Source organism: Vigna unguiculata, chromosome 11, assembly GCF_037176805.1.
Source record: "Vigna unguiculata cultivar grain cowpea cultivar isolate G323 ecotype 2 chromosome 11, ASM3717680v1, whole genome shotgun sequence".
NCBI lineage: Eukaryota > Viridiplantae > Streptophyta > Magnoliopsida > Fabales > Fabaceae > Vigna > Vigna unguiculata.
Window position 1 is genome coordinate 40039641 of NC_140802.1, and position 17124 is coordinate 40056764.

The 17124-nt window shown below is 30.1% G+C and overlaps 1 protein-coding gene and 3 non-coding genes across 4 annotated transcripts; 3 read left to right on the forward strand and 1 right to left on the reverse strand.

The window, feature by feature from the left end:
- The first annotated feature begins 4081 nt into the window (after nt 1–4081).
- On the forward strand, nt 4082–4164 carry TRNAL-UAA (transfer RNA leucine (anticodon UAA)). Its single transcript has one exon. It is a non-coding gene; the product is annotated as a tRNA-Leu (tRNA).
- A 2088-nt stretch (nt 4165–6252) lies between these two features.
- On the forward strand, nt 6253–6335 carry TRNAL-UAA (transfer RNA leucine (anticodon UAA)). The gene has a single exon. It is a non-coding gene; the product is annotated as a tRNA-Leu (tRNA).
- A 190-nt stretch (nt 6336–6525) lies between these two features.
- Nucleotides 6526–6608, forward strand: TRNAL-UAA (transfer RNA leucine (anticodon UAA)). Its single transcript has one exon. It is a non-coding gene; the product is annotated as a tRNA-Leu (tRNA).
- Nucleotides 6609–9355: 2747 nt separating this feature from the next.
- On the reverse strand, nt 9356–15165 carry CSLA02 (cellulose synthase-like A02). Its single transcript, XM_028054242.2, has 9 exons — nt 14506–15165; nt 14185–14283; nt 13733–13985; nt 12103–12213; nt 11789–11925; nt 11542–11655; nt 11242–11441; nt 10918–11151; nt 9356–10041 (listed from the first exon to the last, which is right to left on the reverse strand). The coding sequence occupies exons 1-9, from the start codon at nt 14833–14835 to the stop codon at nt 9888–9890; spliced, it is 1632 nt and encodes a 543-aa protein (XP_027910043.1). The 5' UTR covers nt 14836–15165; the 3' UTR covers nt 9356–9887.
- Between the last annotated feature and the right edge of the window lie 1959 nt (nt 15166–17124).

Sequence of the window (17124 nt, forward strand, 5' to 3'; positions counted from 1 at the left end):
AAATAAATAAATAAGAACAAAAACTAAATATAGATTAGAATGAGTTTAGGAACACCTCACTTAAGGTAAATATAGAGATAAAAATAATTAGGAATGGATCAAAAAAATAATCAAACTAAAAAGATAAAATGATAGATGTCTCTTTCCCTTATCTTAATTGTTGTGAAAATTTATACCAAGACTGTATTGAGACTTTAATTATATATTTTTTTCTTTTTCTTTTCTTGGTTGCCTATTTCTTATATTAGATGAACTTTGTAAATAATTTCAAAGCACTAAACTCTCTTTGTTTTTTATTTTTTTTCTACCTCCCACTCCGTTCCCTCACCCTTCACCTGTTTATATTTGTCAAGCAATGATTAGTGCTAGTTTTATTTGAACCAAATTCTTTCCAACACTGCCAATTACATTACTAACTAAACATTCATTCCTGACATCTTATCTTCAGACGTGCATTTATTGTTATTCTTTCGATGTTTACATACCTTTATTACATGTGCTTGCAGACGCATATATATATATATATTAACATCTCATCATTTGTTCTAATTGTTTTTATTAATTTAAAATTACGAAGTTTTTTTTTTAAATTAGTTTAATGTGTTATGATGTTTTTGAATTACCGATGAAAATGTTAAATTTGGTCAACTGAAATTGAAATTTCATCTAATGAAAAGTATTAAAAGTGTGATGTAATCACAATTTTGACATCTTTAATGTATAACAAAGTAAGTGTGGTTTTCAATATTTTTCAAGTGATTTTTTCGTACTCAAATTTTATGTCAACTTTGCTAAAAAAGATACAACTAATATTCATAAACTAAAATGGGAGTGAATTGGTTTTTAAGAAAATTTAGTTCTTTTACTTTAAAAACAATTTTCAGGATATCTTTACTCAATTGACATGGTGTACTCAAGAATGTTTAACTTGGAACCTTTACAAAGTAATCAGTACTACAAGGTGATGCAAGAAAAGTACAAGGCACACAAAATTTTATAATGGCTTTGATTTTTTTGAGGATTTCCCTAACAAACACAACTAGAGAATTTTCTCGATAGATTTACAAGATTAACAAAACACTTAAAAAATATTAACTCTAAGACACTAGAGAAGAAAAATTATTATGTAAGGCTAGACACACACTTGCACTAAACACAATCACACTCAAATTGAATACACATGTTTAATAAGATTTTACTTCATCTTGTTAAGTCAAGATCTGTGTGATTAACTCCACTATTGAATGATCTTGATGAATTTCAGTTGTTTCTAACACTGCTCCAAGAAGACTTTTTTTTGAATCTTTCCCATAAATAAATTGTTCAATTTCGTGAAAACAGAATTCTAAATTTAATGATCAAATACATGTTCTGACAATTTTAATCGGTTCTATCATTAACCTAATTGATTAGGTCTCTAATATATTAAATTATAGCCTAATTGATTAGTTCGTCAGTTTTCTATATTCATTTTAAAATTTCGTGCCGTATTGATTTGGATAAAAATAGTTTAACCCATTTTTTTTGACTCACTTTTAACCCACTCATTCAATCACCATTAGATAATTTATTTTGATTTTTTCAAATGATGTGATGATCTAATGGTGATTGAAGTAGTGGATTAAAAGTAAGTCAAAAAAAGTGGGTTAAACTATTATTGTCCGATTGATTTATGGTAGACTATGCACAAGGTTAATATTCTAATAAGTTCTAGTATTTTCTAATTCTAAACACATCTTTTATAACACTTCAATATCATCAAAAATAACAACTTGATCTTTTTGACATAGGAACAACAAACTTCTTACATTGCTCATATGTTGTATTTTTAATCAGCTGCTAAATAAGTTTAGTAAATCCGATTTTTTTTAGTGATTTATTTAAACTTTAACCGGAAGTCGATTAAAATTTAGTAAATTATGGATAAAATCGGATCAATTTTAGGCAAAAAAGTGATGTGTTCCTTCGTAAGGACACTGCACTCTCAATGTTAAGGCAAATAATGGTAAGCCATTTTAAAAACGTAAAACAATTTCAGTTAAAAATTCTATCTTTCATCAATCCCCTATTAAAAAATCATTAATGCCTAACCTAATCTTATTTGAATATGCATTCCTAAATTTTATTTTAAAACTAAGTTGATTTTAAAAATAAATAAATAAATATTTATTTTAATGTGTGCACTTAGATACATTTTAACCATCACTAAATATTTTTTTATAATGTATTTTCAACATATTTATTATTAAAGAAATAACTTATATTTGGAGTATTATTTTTTTTTCTATAATGTGGTTTTCACTTTGTTTTTAAACTGATTTGTAGTAAACATAAGAATAATTTCAACTGTGTCATTTAATTTTTACTAAAACTATTATTTTAGTTCTTAACTAGCACAATTAGTTTCTCAATTTTAATCTCTTTATATCAAACTCTAAAACATGAATTATGTATAAAGTGTGAGTTTTGTTTATCAATCAATTTAATCCATGACATGCACTTAGACATATTTTAACCATCATTAAAAATTATCTAACGTATATTTAACATATTTTCTATTAAGAAAATAACTTATATTTGAGGTATTAATTATTTTATCTATACTACTTTTTTCGCTCATAATTTTATTATTATATGATTCCTAATTGCTTGATCGTTTAATAAATTATTAAATAGTAACTTATACTTAGAGTGTTAATTTTTCTTTATACTATTTTGTTTTCATTTTTAATTTTATCTCTTTATAATTTGTAAATATTTGTCCATTTAATAAAATACAATTTAAAAAATTATATTTTAATATTATTTATTAAAAATATTATTATTTAAAAAGTAATATATACTCCTTAATAATACAAATTATTTTCACTTTATGTAAAAAAAATTGTCATGTGATAATTTTATTTTATAAAAATTTGTGAATAAAAAATAGTGTTTATTCTTTTATATTAAATTATTGTATAAATATTCTTATTATTAAATATTCTTTGTATTTTTAATATGTTATAATTAAATCAATGTTTTTTAATAACAAAATAATATGAATCATATATACATATAATCAATATATATTAGACAAATTTTTTCATACAAAAATTAGACGAATCTATTGACACACATTAGAAAAGTTGGTTAATAAAATTTTAGATAAATCTTGCAATATAGGTTAGACTAGTTTGTTCATATATTGATTAAGTAAGTATAGTAAAAGACATTAGACAAGTTTAATAATACACATCAGACGAGTTTGTCCATATACTCATTAGATGAGTATAATAAAAAATATTAGATGAGTGATTCCATACATTAATTATATAAGTCTAAGAACATTAGACGAGTATGTCATTCACAAATCAAATGGGTATTGCAACACATATTATACGAGTTTGTTCATCACTAATTAGACGAGTTTAGCAATATACGTTAGACAAATCTCTTTATACACATATTCGATGAGTTTATTAATACACAATAAACACCTCTATTTATTCTCTAATTAGATAAGTCTTACAATATATATTAGAGAAGTTTGTTCATATACTGATTAGACGAGTGTAACAATACACATTACTCGAGTGTGTCTATATACTGATTAGACAAGTTTAAAAACAATATTAGACGAGTTTATCAATGCACTGATAAGATGAATCTAGCACTACATATTAGACCAATTTGTTCGTACACTAATTTACGTTTTTAGTGAGTCTACTATACATATTTTTGCATGCATCCTTTATATTTATATTTTTAGAATGTTTATTCTATATTTTTAGACATGATTTATCATTTATATTTATACAAAATTTGCTATTTATAACTTTTTATAGACATATTAACTTTATAAACTTATAAATCATTTTTAATATCAATTCTATTCAAAACTTAATCATAAACTTAAAAATATTAATTATTTCTTTTCTCAGTATCTAAATTTCTTTTAACAAACACAAAATCAAATAGCAACTTGTGCGGATAGAGGATTTAAAACTAATGAAATATAGAAGTTGGAAAGAGGTGTGCAAAGTTGAAAGCATAAGAAAATAAAAAACTATTGTTAAAAGATATTAATCAGTAGCAAATAGCTGGTTTGCTCGAGTGGTTAAGGGGGAAGACTTAAGATCTTCTGCACATAAGTGCACGTGGGTTCGAACCCCACAGCCAACACTTTTTAGTGGCTTGGTGTATCGTACTCCATGAATAGTTTAAAGTTATGTAGATTTTGGTGTATGCCGTGTCTCGTTGAGTTCGTTGTTTGAGGTTTTCCATATCTGGAGACCCGAGACCCAGTTATGAATCTTTCACCTGTGTGAAGCAGTGGAAAGTGGTTCTCTTAGCCTGTGTGAAGTAGTGGTAAAGGATTGGTCTAAGTGTTGTCACCTGTGTGAAGTAGTGGGGAGTGTTGAAAGGGGGAGCTGTTTCAACTCAAGTGAAGATGTTTGATGATGTTCAAGGCTACACATCATGTGCATTACTAGTTTAGGATTAGTCCTGTTTTCCTAACTTGTGCATTAGATGTTGTAGATCAAAAATTACATGTAAAACAAGCTTACATTGACTTGTATCAACCATCAAACTCTTGAATGTGAACCCGTAAATAGATTAGCTACTTAACTAATGGATTAGATGAGGGCACTGCACTGATGCAGTGAAAATACACTCACGATAATCTATTAGGTAAATGCTTAATCTATTAGTCACTGTAGCAAAACTCTTGTATAAAAATAGTTTTTGAAATCAGATTTAAAGGTAGAGAGAAAACTAACTGAATAACTGAGAAACATCTTTCAAGACTGCTTTTCTGAGATCTACAGAGTTCTTGTGCGTTCTTGAGAGATCATTCAAGTGAACCTTCAAGAAGATTGATGGTGGATTTAACCTTGATGGGTCAAGCTTGGATCTAGGAATCAAGTGACAAATCTGCACAACTACTAGGTGTATTCGTTCCTTGTTTCTTTTCTATTGTATTTTTTATTACAGTTGATTCACTGTGTAAAGTGAAGGTTTAGGTGCAATTGTGTGGATGCATTGCTCCTAGAGGGAGTTCTTGATTTGTAGATCAAGCTCCTTAGTCTTTAGGGTCTTGAATTATATAGATGTTCTTGTAATTCTTGTATCTTTATTGATTTAGTGGAATCCTTCTAAGTGGGTTGCTTAGGAGAAGACGTGACGTAGATTCATTTTGAATCGAACCAGTATAAATTGTTGTGTTCCTAATTCTCTCATCTTTCATACCTTTTGAAATTACTTTAATCGTCCATTAACACAAAACTGCAAAATTAGTTAATTGGGGTATAAAGATTAAAGAAACCTTCAAGATTCCTTTAAAATAAGTAAAAGATTCAATACCCAGTTCACCCCCTCTCTTGGTTAGGTTATATTAGACATATATGTTTTTAACAGTTTTTACTCATAATTACTTGAGGAATAAGGGAGACAGTTTGACTGCGATAGCAGAACACATCGAACCATTTATTTCTAGGAAACTAGATGTTGTTGTGGGGTAAAAGGTCACAAAAAACCAAAGCTTGATTATGATTACTATGTTTAAGGATTCTAGATGAATGTGATGGTGTGGTTGGTTCGATATGGTTGCTCGGATTTTAGGGTTGTGTGTTCAAACCAAAGCTTTGTTGTGATTACTATGTTGAGTATTTTAGTTGAACGTGATGTTGAGTATTATTTGTCATGTTTTGTTTGACTGAATTTCTTTTATATATTATTGTTTATGGTTAGCTTACCCCTATTTGTTTGTGTGTTATTGTGTGTGCGATGATCATATAAGGTGTGTGTTATACGAGGTAGAAAATATTGCAGATGCTTTTGGCATGGAGTAGAATGGCGAGAGGCTGGAGTTGAAATCAGGAGTTTCGTATAATTTATTAAGTTGTTTTAAATCAAATACTAAAGACTATGTAATATTCTTTTGTTCGCAATGGTTATTTGAAATTTTTAGACAACTTGAAGTTTTGAATTACACAATTTAAATTAAAATATAAGTTTTTTTATTAGTACATTTTCAATGATAATCAATTTTTGTCAAATCCATTCATTTTCTAATTTTTCGTGACATCTCGAAATTTGGGGTTTACTTAACCCACGGGTTTGAGCCGGCTGAAGGTAGGTGAACACTTTGATTGCATTGTTATAAAAAATAAATTGAGTCAATTCACTCTTATTATAATGTAATAAATATATAAAATAAATTGCAAAAAAAAAAACATTTATATGTAAGACAATCCAAAAAAGAAAAGAGCTGGTTTGCCCGAGTGGTTAAGGGGGAAGACTTAAGATCTTTTGCACATAAGTGCGCGTGGGTTCGAACCCCACAGCCAGCAATTTTTATTAGGGTCGAATTGGATTACAAATATTTTGGTTCACAAAAAAGTAAGTGGTCCTTGTTTAGCTCAACCCGTGAGACTCATTTTGATACCTCTATTCAAAATTAAAAGAAAAGGGTTTAAATTGGCATTTTGTAAAATATAAAGATTAAACATGTAAAATGATAAAATTAATATATCATGTAAAGCTGGTTTGCCCGAGTGGTTAAGAGGGAAGACTTAAGATCTTCTGCACTCAAGTGCGCGTGGGTTCAAACCCCACAGCCAGCATCTTTTTAATTTTTTGTTTAGTTTTTCAAAATTAGAAGGAAAGGATCAAATTTGACATAAATTATGAAGGTGCAAATAGTAAAATGATTAAATCAATGCATAGGTCAGTTATCGTAACTGGGCCATGCATCGCTTTCTTTTAATTTCTGGTCTTTACTACATCACTAATACTTTTTCATTTGTCGTAAAAATAAATTTAAGTTGAAAGAAAATTTTACACTGAAAATGAAAAATAAAATTATGCATTCATCTTTAGTTTCTTTACCCAACTATCCAATAACGAGTTCACATTACTAACCAAAGTTTTTTTTTTTTTGCAATATTGACTAAAAAATATCATACAATTGAAAAAAAAAACTTTAAAACAACATAACCTCATCAAACCAAACTTAAATTAATGTTATAAACATGTAGAAATATTAAGTAGGTGGTCTAAAAAAATACAGACACCCACTTAACAAACATTACCAGAAAATCCAAATTCTAAAAGTTATTATCAATTGCCAAAGACATAAATGTTTAAAATCCAAAACTAAAATAAAATAAAATAGTGCAGTGTTACAATATTGTAGACATTTTCTTAAGATGTGGATTGAGTTGTATCTGCATATATCAAACATGAAAGGTATTATATTCAATTTCTCTTATTCAATTATTGTTTTTATTACTTGTCTTTATTCACCAAAAAATGGATTTTATATGTCTTTAACACTTTGTCTCAAAGTTAACTAAATGTGTCTATTTATTTGTTGCCCAATTATTAGTTAGGTCATTTTGTATGTTTTGGTGTAATTTAAGACTAATTGGTTGTTCTTTTACTTTGTTTGAACTTGCACATAAAAGTTTCAAATTTTTTTTCTACTATGGTCAAAATTTTCACAATTCCCTTTAGAAGAAATAGGGTTTGATTTTAACGTAAAATGCAGCTGTTACTTTGACCTTTGTTTTATATCACATGACACGCTTTTTGAGAAAAATCTTACCTTGAAAGTATCCACTTTCTTTATTCAAAAAAAGGACAATCATTGTGACACACCTTTTAAACTAAAGGGTAAAAATTATGTTGGCCCCTTCCAATAACCTTAAGAAACTTAGTTTAATTAATAGCACCCACCTTATAATATGAGGATTGAGGACTAAGATTGAGTGGTGTCTTCATAACTTGTGCAATGCCAACAAAACTATTAGACGGTAATTAATTTAAAGGGTTATAAAATTGGTGAAAAAGGTTACATTCATTAATGATGATGACCCTTTTGCCTTAAGTAACCAAAATGACAACTAATGATTCTTATCATCACATGTTACTAAGATTGAACACTATTAAGTATGAAAGAATTCCAAAAGGGTTACTTTTTTTTAGATACTTTTTTGTTAAAAGTAACAAGGATTTAATTGTTTGTTTAAAATAAAGATAAATAAAAGTTAAACACTTCGTAAAAAAAGATTTCTATTTTTTTTTTATCATTTTAGGTTAAAATTATATAAATTAAACTTAGATTTTATTGGTATTTTGTCTGTATTATGACCTAAAAAAACCCGTAAAAAAGAACATATCTTCTTATTAACATGATGAAACAATATTGAGAAAAAGTTATATTTGAATCAATTTATTAAGACAATTGGTTGAAAATATAGCGAGTGAAAATAATTATGTTCGTTAAGAAGTGAACTTAACTCTAATTTAATTTTATAAAATTATATTCTAATATGAAGTTTGCACACTTATTTACTTTTTAAATTAACTTTTATTTTTAGTCGACGAAAGAATAAATCAATTTTTTTAACTAAAATAAGCTGTAACCCCATATTTAAAAATGAGTTTTAGGTCAAATTTAACCTCGTAAAATCAATTAAATCTAAGGTAAGATTTGCAAACTGATGGTGTAGTTTTAGAGAACAACAAAGAGCACATGCATAACTGATGCGATCTCTTATCCTAATGTTTGTTTCTATAAAAGTTGAAAGATATTATCAAAAATTGAAATATGGCATCCCATGCTTTTTCCTCATAACATGACATGTATTAAAATAAGTGCAAAGGAAAGACTGAAAAAACAACAACAAAGGAACTCCTTTTTTCTGAACTGTTGAAAATGACTTTGAAAGGGCTATCTGAAAATTTTGCAATTATTTGTTTTCTTGTCGGAAGGTTAAGTAATCAAATATATTGCATCTTTTAAACAATAAATCATACATGTAAGGAAAAAAAAAAGAACATAAAGGTGTGAGTGAATAAAAATATGCATTAGAGCTTAAAGATAGAGAGCATAGGCAGCATATTCACACTCTTTGTAACCAAGTTACTTATTTTTGACAGTTTCAGGTAAGAGATTCTAAAAGGTAAATGAATATTTTTTTTTTCAAGAGAATTGCTTTTATTAAACTGAAATTTATCAAAAAAATTGCAAAATTTTGCACCCCACTTTTCATTTAAGTGGTCACTCTTCTGATTTCAAAATTTTGAATAAAAAGGAATAAGAATTTGTGTTAAATTTGACACAGATTCAAAAGGGTATAGAGTCTTTCAAGTCTAGAACTTTTGAGAAGTTAAAGAGATTTAAGGAGATTGAAGCCACTTCTGATGGAACAATATGATAAAAAGTGTTATTTTAAAAGGAAATTTAAAGTATTAATAAAGAGGAGAAGGAGAAAAACATTGGTAAAATATTAAAGGAAGAGTTTATTTGTACTCTATAGTTGTCCACACAAACAAAATGTGAAAGAAAGTAGCAAATAATTGCATGTATGGTAAATAAAATTCATTCCTTGGGGAAAAAAAATGACAAATAACATGAATTAGAAGTGCATTTTTTATCCACCACATTATTTGGCTCAGACTAAGCAAACCTAACAAATAAAAGGACTCACGAAATATATAACTATAAGATCTCACAAAACAATCTATGCAAACAAAATCACACTGTCTAATTGATGATGTCTAAGGCTCTAACTTAAGCACTTTTTGGTACATCTTCATAATAGCTTCCCTGAAGCCAGAGTGATGCAATTCTAGTATTAACATCACTTTTTCTGTGATTTTTGTATCTTCTTGATGGATGGCAATGAAATCTTGGAAATGACTTTGAATTTCTTTCCAAAGTTGAAAATGATTTGCTCTAAACTAGCTCTGTAGTGTAGATGCTTTGGCACAGCTTTTTGTTGGTTGAAGAAATCAGCCCCCAATGATGTATTTTTTTGAGGAGAAACTAGAAAAATATGGACACAACATTGATGAAACTTAAGTAGCTTTTTCAGAATTTTTGGCTCATTGAGCTTTTACACAATGGTGCCAACATAGCCAAATCCTACAATTGAGAATGTTATGGTCTGAAGGAAGAGGTAGATGAAGTAGTTGTGCTTCCCATGCACAAAATCATAGCACCCACATAAGAAGAGAAATGCAGCAAATCCAAGCTCCAGCAAGTTAAGTCTGTTGTTCAATCAAGAAAAAAAAATTAATCATAATTAAGACATTTAAGTACGTTTAAGAGCTTTAAGTACATTTGGTACTTCTCCTCAAGTTCTCAATAATGTAAAGTATGATGATTTGGCTTAGACAGTAAGTACATTTTCTGACTTGGCCTGTGTTGGATTTTAATAAAGTGAGATGATTAAAATAATGGAGTAGAAAAGTGGGACATAACTTAACTTCTCCTTGATTACTACAAATTTTGAGTTCATGCTAAAATTATTTTTTGATGTGTGGGTTTTCTGAGATCCAGACAAGGGCATGTTATTTTGTAAATTCTTCTGTCATATTCATGTGCATGTGACAGAAACGTTTTGATTAGGGTGGCATGGCATGATGCTGTTGATTTGAAAGTGGACTTAAAAAATTTTCATATAAATGTTTACCTACCCAAAGAGAATCTTAACTGTTACAATGAAGAATATCTAGAAACCATTCACTAATAAGTAGGAACCTATGGAATTATTTCCTTGCAATCATTGAATTATTGGCCACACACAGTCTAGAACACATCTCCATTATGCCAGTGTGTATGTGCATGATTGACACTCACAAATTCACAATGGAGATGTGGACAAGGAACCATAACTAATGCCAAATGCATACATACATCGGTGGCAGATCTAAGATCCTAAATCAGTCGAGACAATTACAAATTATTTAGGTCTCAATCCGGTAACCTTTTAAAGTAAAAGTAAAGAATTAGAAGGAAAAATAATCTTTTTCAGATATTTAATAATAATTTTAACAAAACCGGTAAATACACTTGCACACCTTCGTGTACACGTAGGTTCGTCACTACTGGCAAATAAGTAAAAATAAAAGTCAGAAACTGACCTTTCAACAAATTTGGATCGAGTAGTCTTTTTGGGTGCCTTGGTGGCAGCATTCTTCTTGGCAGCATCTCCTGGTTTATTCTTGTTATTGCTGTTGACAGAGTCACCAAGTTTTTCAGTCACAACCCATTCATTTGCTCTTCCATACTCCAAGAGACCTATAAATGTTGCCTTTGTACGGTGCAGAGACATCACATTCTCAAAGAGGATCCAATAGAACAGAAGGTGAATGGACCTGCCAAAGTTGCACACAACTTTTAGAAACAAATTTTGAAGGCTGCAACATCTATGGCAAAACCAGGTCAAAAACAAGGGCAAAAAGTACCTTGGTGTTCCAACTGAATTCAGAATGGTGATGACAGAAGGAATATAAACCGCTCCCCATATTGGAACATGAACCTCAGGGATCAAGATTGTGAGGGGAATCACAAGACAGTAGAAGAAGAAAGTGACCATGTGAGCTATGATTTTGCGAACAAAGAAGAAGCTGTATATAACGTACACTTTCTTCCAGAATCTAACTTTCTGCAGAAATGTTTAAACATCAGAACATGCAGAGAGAAAGAAACACTTACATTGTACATTGTTCCTTACAGAACACACAGAATAAAATAAAAGTACTCACCTTGTTCCTTACTATCTCCATAACCATTTTGCGGAACAAATTTGCAGGACCACAGGACCATCTGTGCTGCTGAAATCTAAAGGCTCTCAAAGTACTTGGAAGCTCACTTTTTGCCTGCCATTACAGAATGAGTACAATTACTTAGTATAAAAAATACAAATCATAGTTCATGATCACATGATTCATATAACTCCATTGTCCAAAGTATTAATTGTTCATCTTGGAAGTAGATGGAACAATGATTCACCTGAAGGTCTCCGAGGTACAAAAATTTCCATCCCCTAAGACTAGCACGAACAGCAAGATCCATATCTTCCACTGTTGTTCTGTCTTTCCACCCTCCAGCTTCATTAATAGCAGCTATTCTCCAAACTCCAGCAGTTCCTGCATTAAGGTCCAAAATCAGAAACTTTCCCAGTAAAAAAACATCATGCTACAGCAACCTATGAATCATGAATCACCTATGCTATGACCATGTACTACTGTGTAATGTAACACATGAGGTAGGTAAGGTCAACAACATGTTTGGAATAGTAGAAAGAAAGAAGTTAAACGAATTACCGTTGAAACCGAAGAAAGCATGAGTGGCTGACCCAACTTCTTGTTCCACAGTGAAATGGTAATCCAGAGACATCTCTTGCATTCTTGTCAATAAACACTCATCAGCATTCACTGTAAAAAAAATAAAAATAAAAATTACTCAGTTAGTAAAACACGCTCAAGATTCAAACTTTATAGTTAAAAGGCGAAAATGATTAGATAACTATTAACAATTTAACAATTTGAATGAACTACATAAAAGGGTAAAAGAAAGTTTTTGACTTGTGATCATATGATTTTACTTTGTTACTGAATTAACTTTTTCACATGTCACAAAATCAAGGAAAGATGCAACAACAACGCCATCTGTGATGGACCACACCGACAATAAAGCAAAAGTCAGCAATGGCCCCACACTTGCACATGTCATCACAACATTCATTTTTTTTTCTTTCTGCAAATAAATGTTGCTCAAATTAATTTAATTTGAGAATGTGAGTGAGTGGAGTTGTAGAATTTTAATAAACCAACACTAATTCTTGATGAATACTATAAGAACAATATTGCACTATTATATAACTCAAATAATATATATAAATTGTACTTAACTAAGATTATTATTTAATTTGATTAATTTGATTAATGTTATGAGTTTGGGTGATGTAATAAGAGAGAAGGGGAATTTGAGAAGTGTCGGCAAGGGGGAGTAAGGTCCACTATGAGGCACATGGTACTCTACTCACTGTTAATTTTTATTTTTTGTTTTTTATCTAAACCAAAAAATTCTGCAAAGGCACGTGGGAAGTGGGTTCGCTGGATTGGGAACTTTGAAGTTTGGATGGAAGCTGAAAATGACAATTTTACCCCTCTCACCATGTTCTATGTTCTTCCCCAAATGGTTACCCCTAGAGTGATGAAAAAAAAAAAAGTGTCAGACTGCGTGGGTCGCTCTATGAACCCCACAAAAAGAAAGATAGATTTAATACCATTTTTGTAACTTATTCATAGCGAGATGTTCCAAGTTTTCACCCCATCATAACCTTTTGTAAGATGTGGAAAGATACTACTACTAGCACAACACCAAGAGTTGATCCACTTAAATTGACTAAACTACCCCCATTAAAACACTAATTGTAATTAGTCTCTCCCAAAACATCAGAAGCAGCACAACACAGTAAAAATTTCATCTTTTAACTACCCTTATAAAAATCTAATCTCATCGCAATCTCACTACTATTATTATTATATCATATTTGTGTGTGCATTAGCAATGAAAGGTTAGATTTTTGTGAGCTGGCAGCAAGAGTGGATGAAAAAAGAGTGAAGCTTTTTATTTGTTTGTTCTTGACACTCTGTTTCACTTGTTATGTTACTGTTGCGAATGGGGACATGATCGTGAAGGAGACAACCTTCACAATGGCTCGCTGGTGGTCCCCACCCGTGATTGAAGGGTTTGTTTTGTGGGCTAGCCGGGTCAAACCGGGACAAAGGGGAAAGTGAAAGTCTACATAATAAATGTAATAAATGTTAATAATGTTTTGTAATTAAAATTAAATGCCACCGACACTAAGGAGTTGTTGTGTTAAGAAAGAAAAACAAAGTAGTAATAATAAGAATTGGTAAAATGTTTTTTTTTTCTTTTATTATTTACCAAATCTCCAACGAGCTTGAACAAGAGCAATGTCGGGGTTGCCCACCAAGAAGGGAATGGAACGTCTGAGAAAATCTGGTTCTGGACGAAAATCAGCATCGAAAATTGCCACGTACTCGCAATGTTTCACATAGCTACGTTTTAGGCCTTCTTTTAGAGCACCAGCTTTGTATCCACCACGAGTCTCTCTGATTTGGTACGTTATGTTTATCCCTTTGCTTGCCCATCTCTGGCATTCCATCTCCACCATTTGCTGCAATCACAGTTCCAAATCAAATCTTCCACACAGATTCAATCAATTCATACACCAAACCCCACAAATCATAAATGCATTACCAACATTATACTCCAATCAAACATAATCCCAATACTAATATAATAATAATAGTAATAATTTTGCATAAAATGAAAATTAAACTAAAAAAAGTGGAAAAAAAAATAATAATAAAAACCTTGATGGCAGGGTCAGTTGAATCGTCGAGCACTTGAATGACGAGACGATCCGCGGGCCATGAGAGATTACAAGCTGCTCCAATTGACACCTTGTACACCTGAACCAATAATTAACCAAACCCAATAATAACATAAGCGTTAGTACAAACACTAGTTTCGACGCTGAGCTAATACTCAATCATTTATATACACTGTTTTAATTCTATCATTCTCCAATGTGGGATCTAGAATCATGTATGGAGAGTGAGATTTTGCTTTTGAGTGATTTCGAGAGAGAGAAAAAAGAGAGATGGGAGAAGAGAAGAGAATCTTTTGCAGACCTCTTTTTCATTGAACATGGGAATCTGAACAAGGACGACGGGGAAGTTGGTGTTGCCGAGTTCCTCGTCTTCTTGGAGGGGTTCGAACTTGTAGCGTTGGTGGGGTTTCTTCCAGAAGAGTTTGACGAGGATGATGACAATGCCCATGTAGACCCTCTCCATGAAGAGCATGAGGGCCATGGCGAGGCAAATGTACACCGCCATGTTCAGCAGCGGCACGATCAGCGGCGCCTTTATGACCTCCCAGACCATCCTCATCTGCGCCGTCACGTCGAAATTCACGCCCTGGATTGACTCCGGGATGAAGAACTTGGGCTCCGAATCAACCATTGTGAGAGGAGAGAAAGTGAGAAGAAAAGTTGAAAGAGTGAAAGTTTTGGTTTTGTGTGTGTGCTTTTTGTATGGCGTTGAAATGGCAATAAAAATTCTGCAATGCCCTTGTTGGGAATGACACTTATATTGCAGATCTCTCTCCCCCAAACATGGAAAAAACTTTCTCTCTGCTTTCTCTTCTGTCTCTCACAATTTGTGCCTATCAATGCTTCTCTTCTCTATATCCTTTCTATCACAGTGTCACCGACACAGGAGAATAGAGGCATTCTAGACAGAGAAAGTGAGTGAGAGAGAAACAGAGAAAAAGAAAATAAAATAGAGAGAGAGAGAGTCTGTGAGGGGCAATAGATGCAGAGATAAAGGGGTCCTTTATAGTCATGTTTTGGTGATAGATTTTCCTCCTACACGTTTTTTTTCTTATATTATTATTATTATTATTATTATTATTTTTATTATTTTTATTTATTATTCTGTCTCTCTGATCTCAATTCTGATCTCACTCTCTCTTCACTGTTACTAATGTTGTCTTTTTATTTAGTAGAAAATTATGTTACCTTAGATAAAGTTATTATTAGTGTTTAATCACTGTTTTATCTGGCTTTGATTACTCAAGTTCCAAATGTAACACTTTTTTTTCTTTCTGAACATATCAGATCTGTATTACAAGTTTTTCATTTTCAAAATTATAGTACAAAACGAAACGATCTTCTCAATTAAAACCATCAAGAGAATAATCAAATTTTTTTGGATAAATAAATAACAACCACTTATCTGTTATCTGTTTACAGTGATTTTATTGAATTTAATCAAATATATTTTATAAAACTAATGCCTTTAATTCTTGAATTTTGGATAAAAATGGTGATTGGTATTGTATTAATGTAAAAGAAGGAAATTATGCATTTTTCTTTTTCTTTTTGTTACTCAAAAATATGAATGAATTGATTATTTGTCTTTGCCAATACCAAAGATTATTTTTAATACATTTATTTAATAAGTTGTTTAGTAAAATTTGTACGGGGAACAACATTATTAACATTGCTTAAAAATATGTATTTTTTATTTGAAAAAAAATTACAGAAATAATGTTTTATTTAATGATATGAGATAAGTTACAAAACTTGTAAAATCAAGTTTAATACTTATTTTAATATTAATATTAAAGTGAATTTTGGTAGAGTGTTGAATTGGTGTGACATTACAAGAGAATCACAAAATTGTCATGATTACTTTATTTAAAGTATTTATATATTTAAAAACAAATAAACGATTATAGCAATTAATGGTCGTTTATGTTTGTCGTATCATAATTATTTAACTTTTAATATGCATTTATTTTATTTAATAAACTTATTCTACATCATTATTGCAGTTTGGATTTATAGTAATTAGGACTAGTATATACTTTTATTTTGTAAAATGATTGAATTTCAATTTTCTTAATTTTTTTTTGTTAAATTATTTTTTTGTCCTTCTATTTGTCATGAAATTTTATTTTAGTCTTCACGTTTTTCGTTGTCTCAATTTAGTCTTCATTTTCTTAAAAATGACTCAATTTAGTTCTCACGGTTAACTTTGACTAGACGGTGTTAAGTCAACACCACATGTCAATTTCTGTTGTTTTTTTTTTATATTTTTATATTTTTATATTTTTATATATTTTTATATTTTTTTAATTTTTTCTTTTTGACACGTGTCACTTCACTGTCGTGCCACGTGTCAAAGTGACTCAGTTTGGTCCTTATATTTGTTTTTAGTTTCAATTTAGTCTCAATTTTTGTAAAAATGAAGCAATATTGTCCTTCCTCAAATTGACACTGAATTTACTTTTTTATAAATTTTATGGTGATATTCTTACTAAAATTAAAGTTTTTATTAAATATTTCTATAAATATTTTAAATTAACTTTAAATTCTACATAAAACATTAGACTTTGATCTTGTTTTGAACTTGAAATTTAGTTCCTAAATTTATGTGTGACAAGTTATTTGATTTTTAATCTTTATCAAGTTTGTATAATATGATACACTTGATACCTTTATATATGATGACAAAATTGTTAATTTTTGAAATTAAGTTTGGGGTTTAACTTTGTTTAATAATAAAACTAACAAAAATTTATTTAAAAATATTTCTATAAATATTTAATAAACATGTCAATTTTATTAAGAAATCATCGTAAGTTGTATACAAAGATTAAATTGAGTTTCAATCTAAGGAGGGACAATATTGTTTCATTCTTACAAAAATTGGGACTAAATTGAAACTAAAAACAAAGATAGGGAC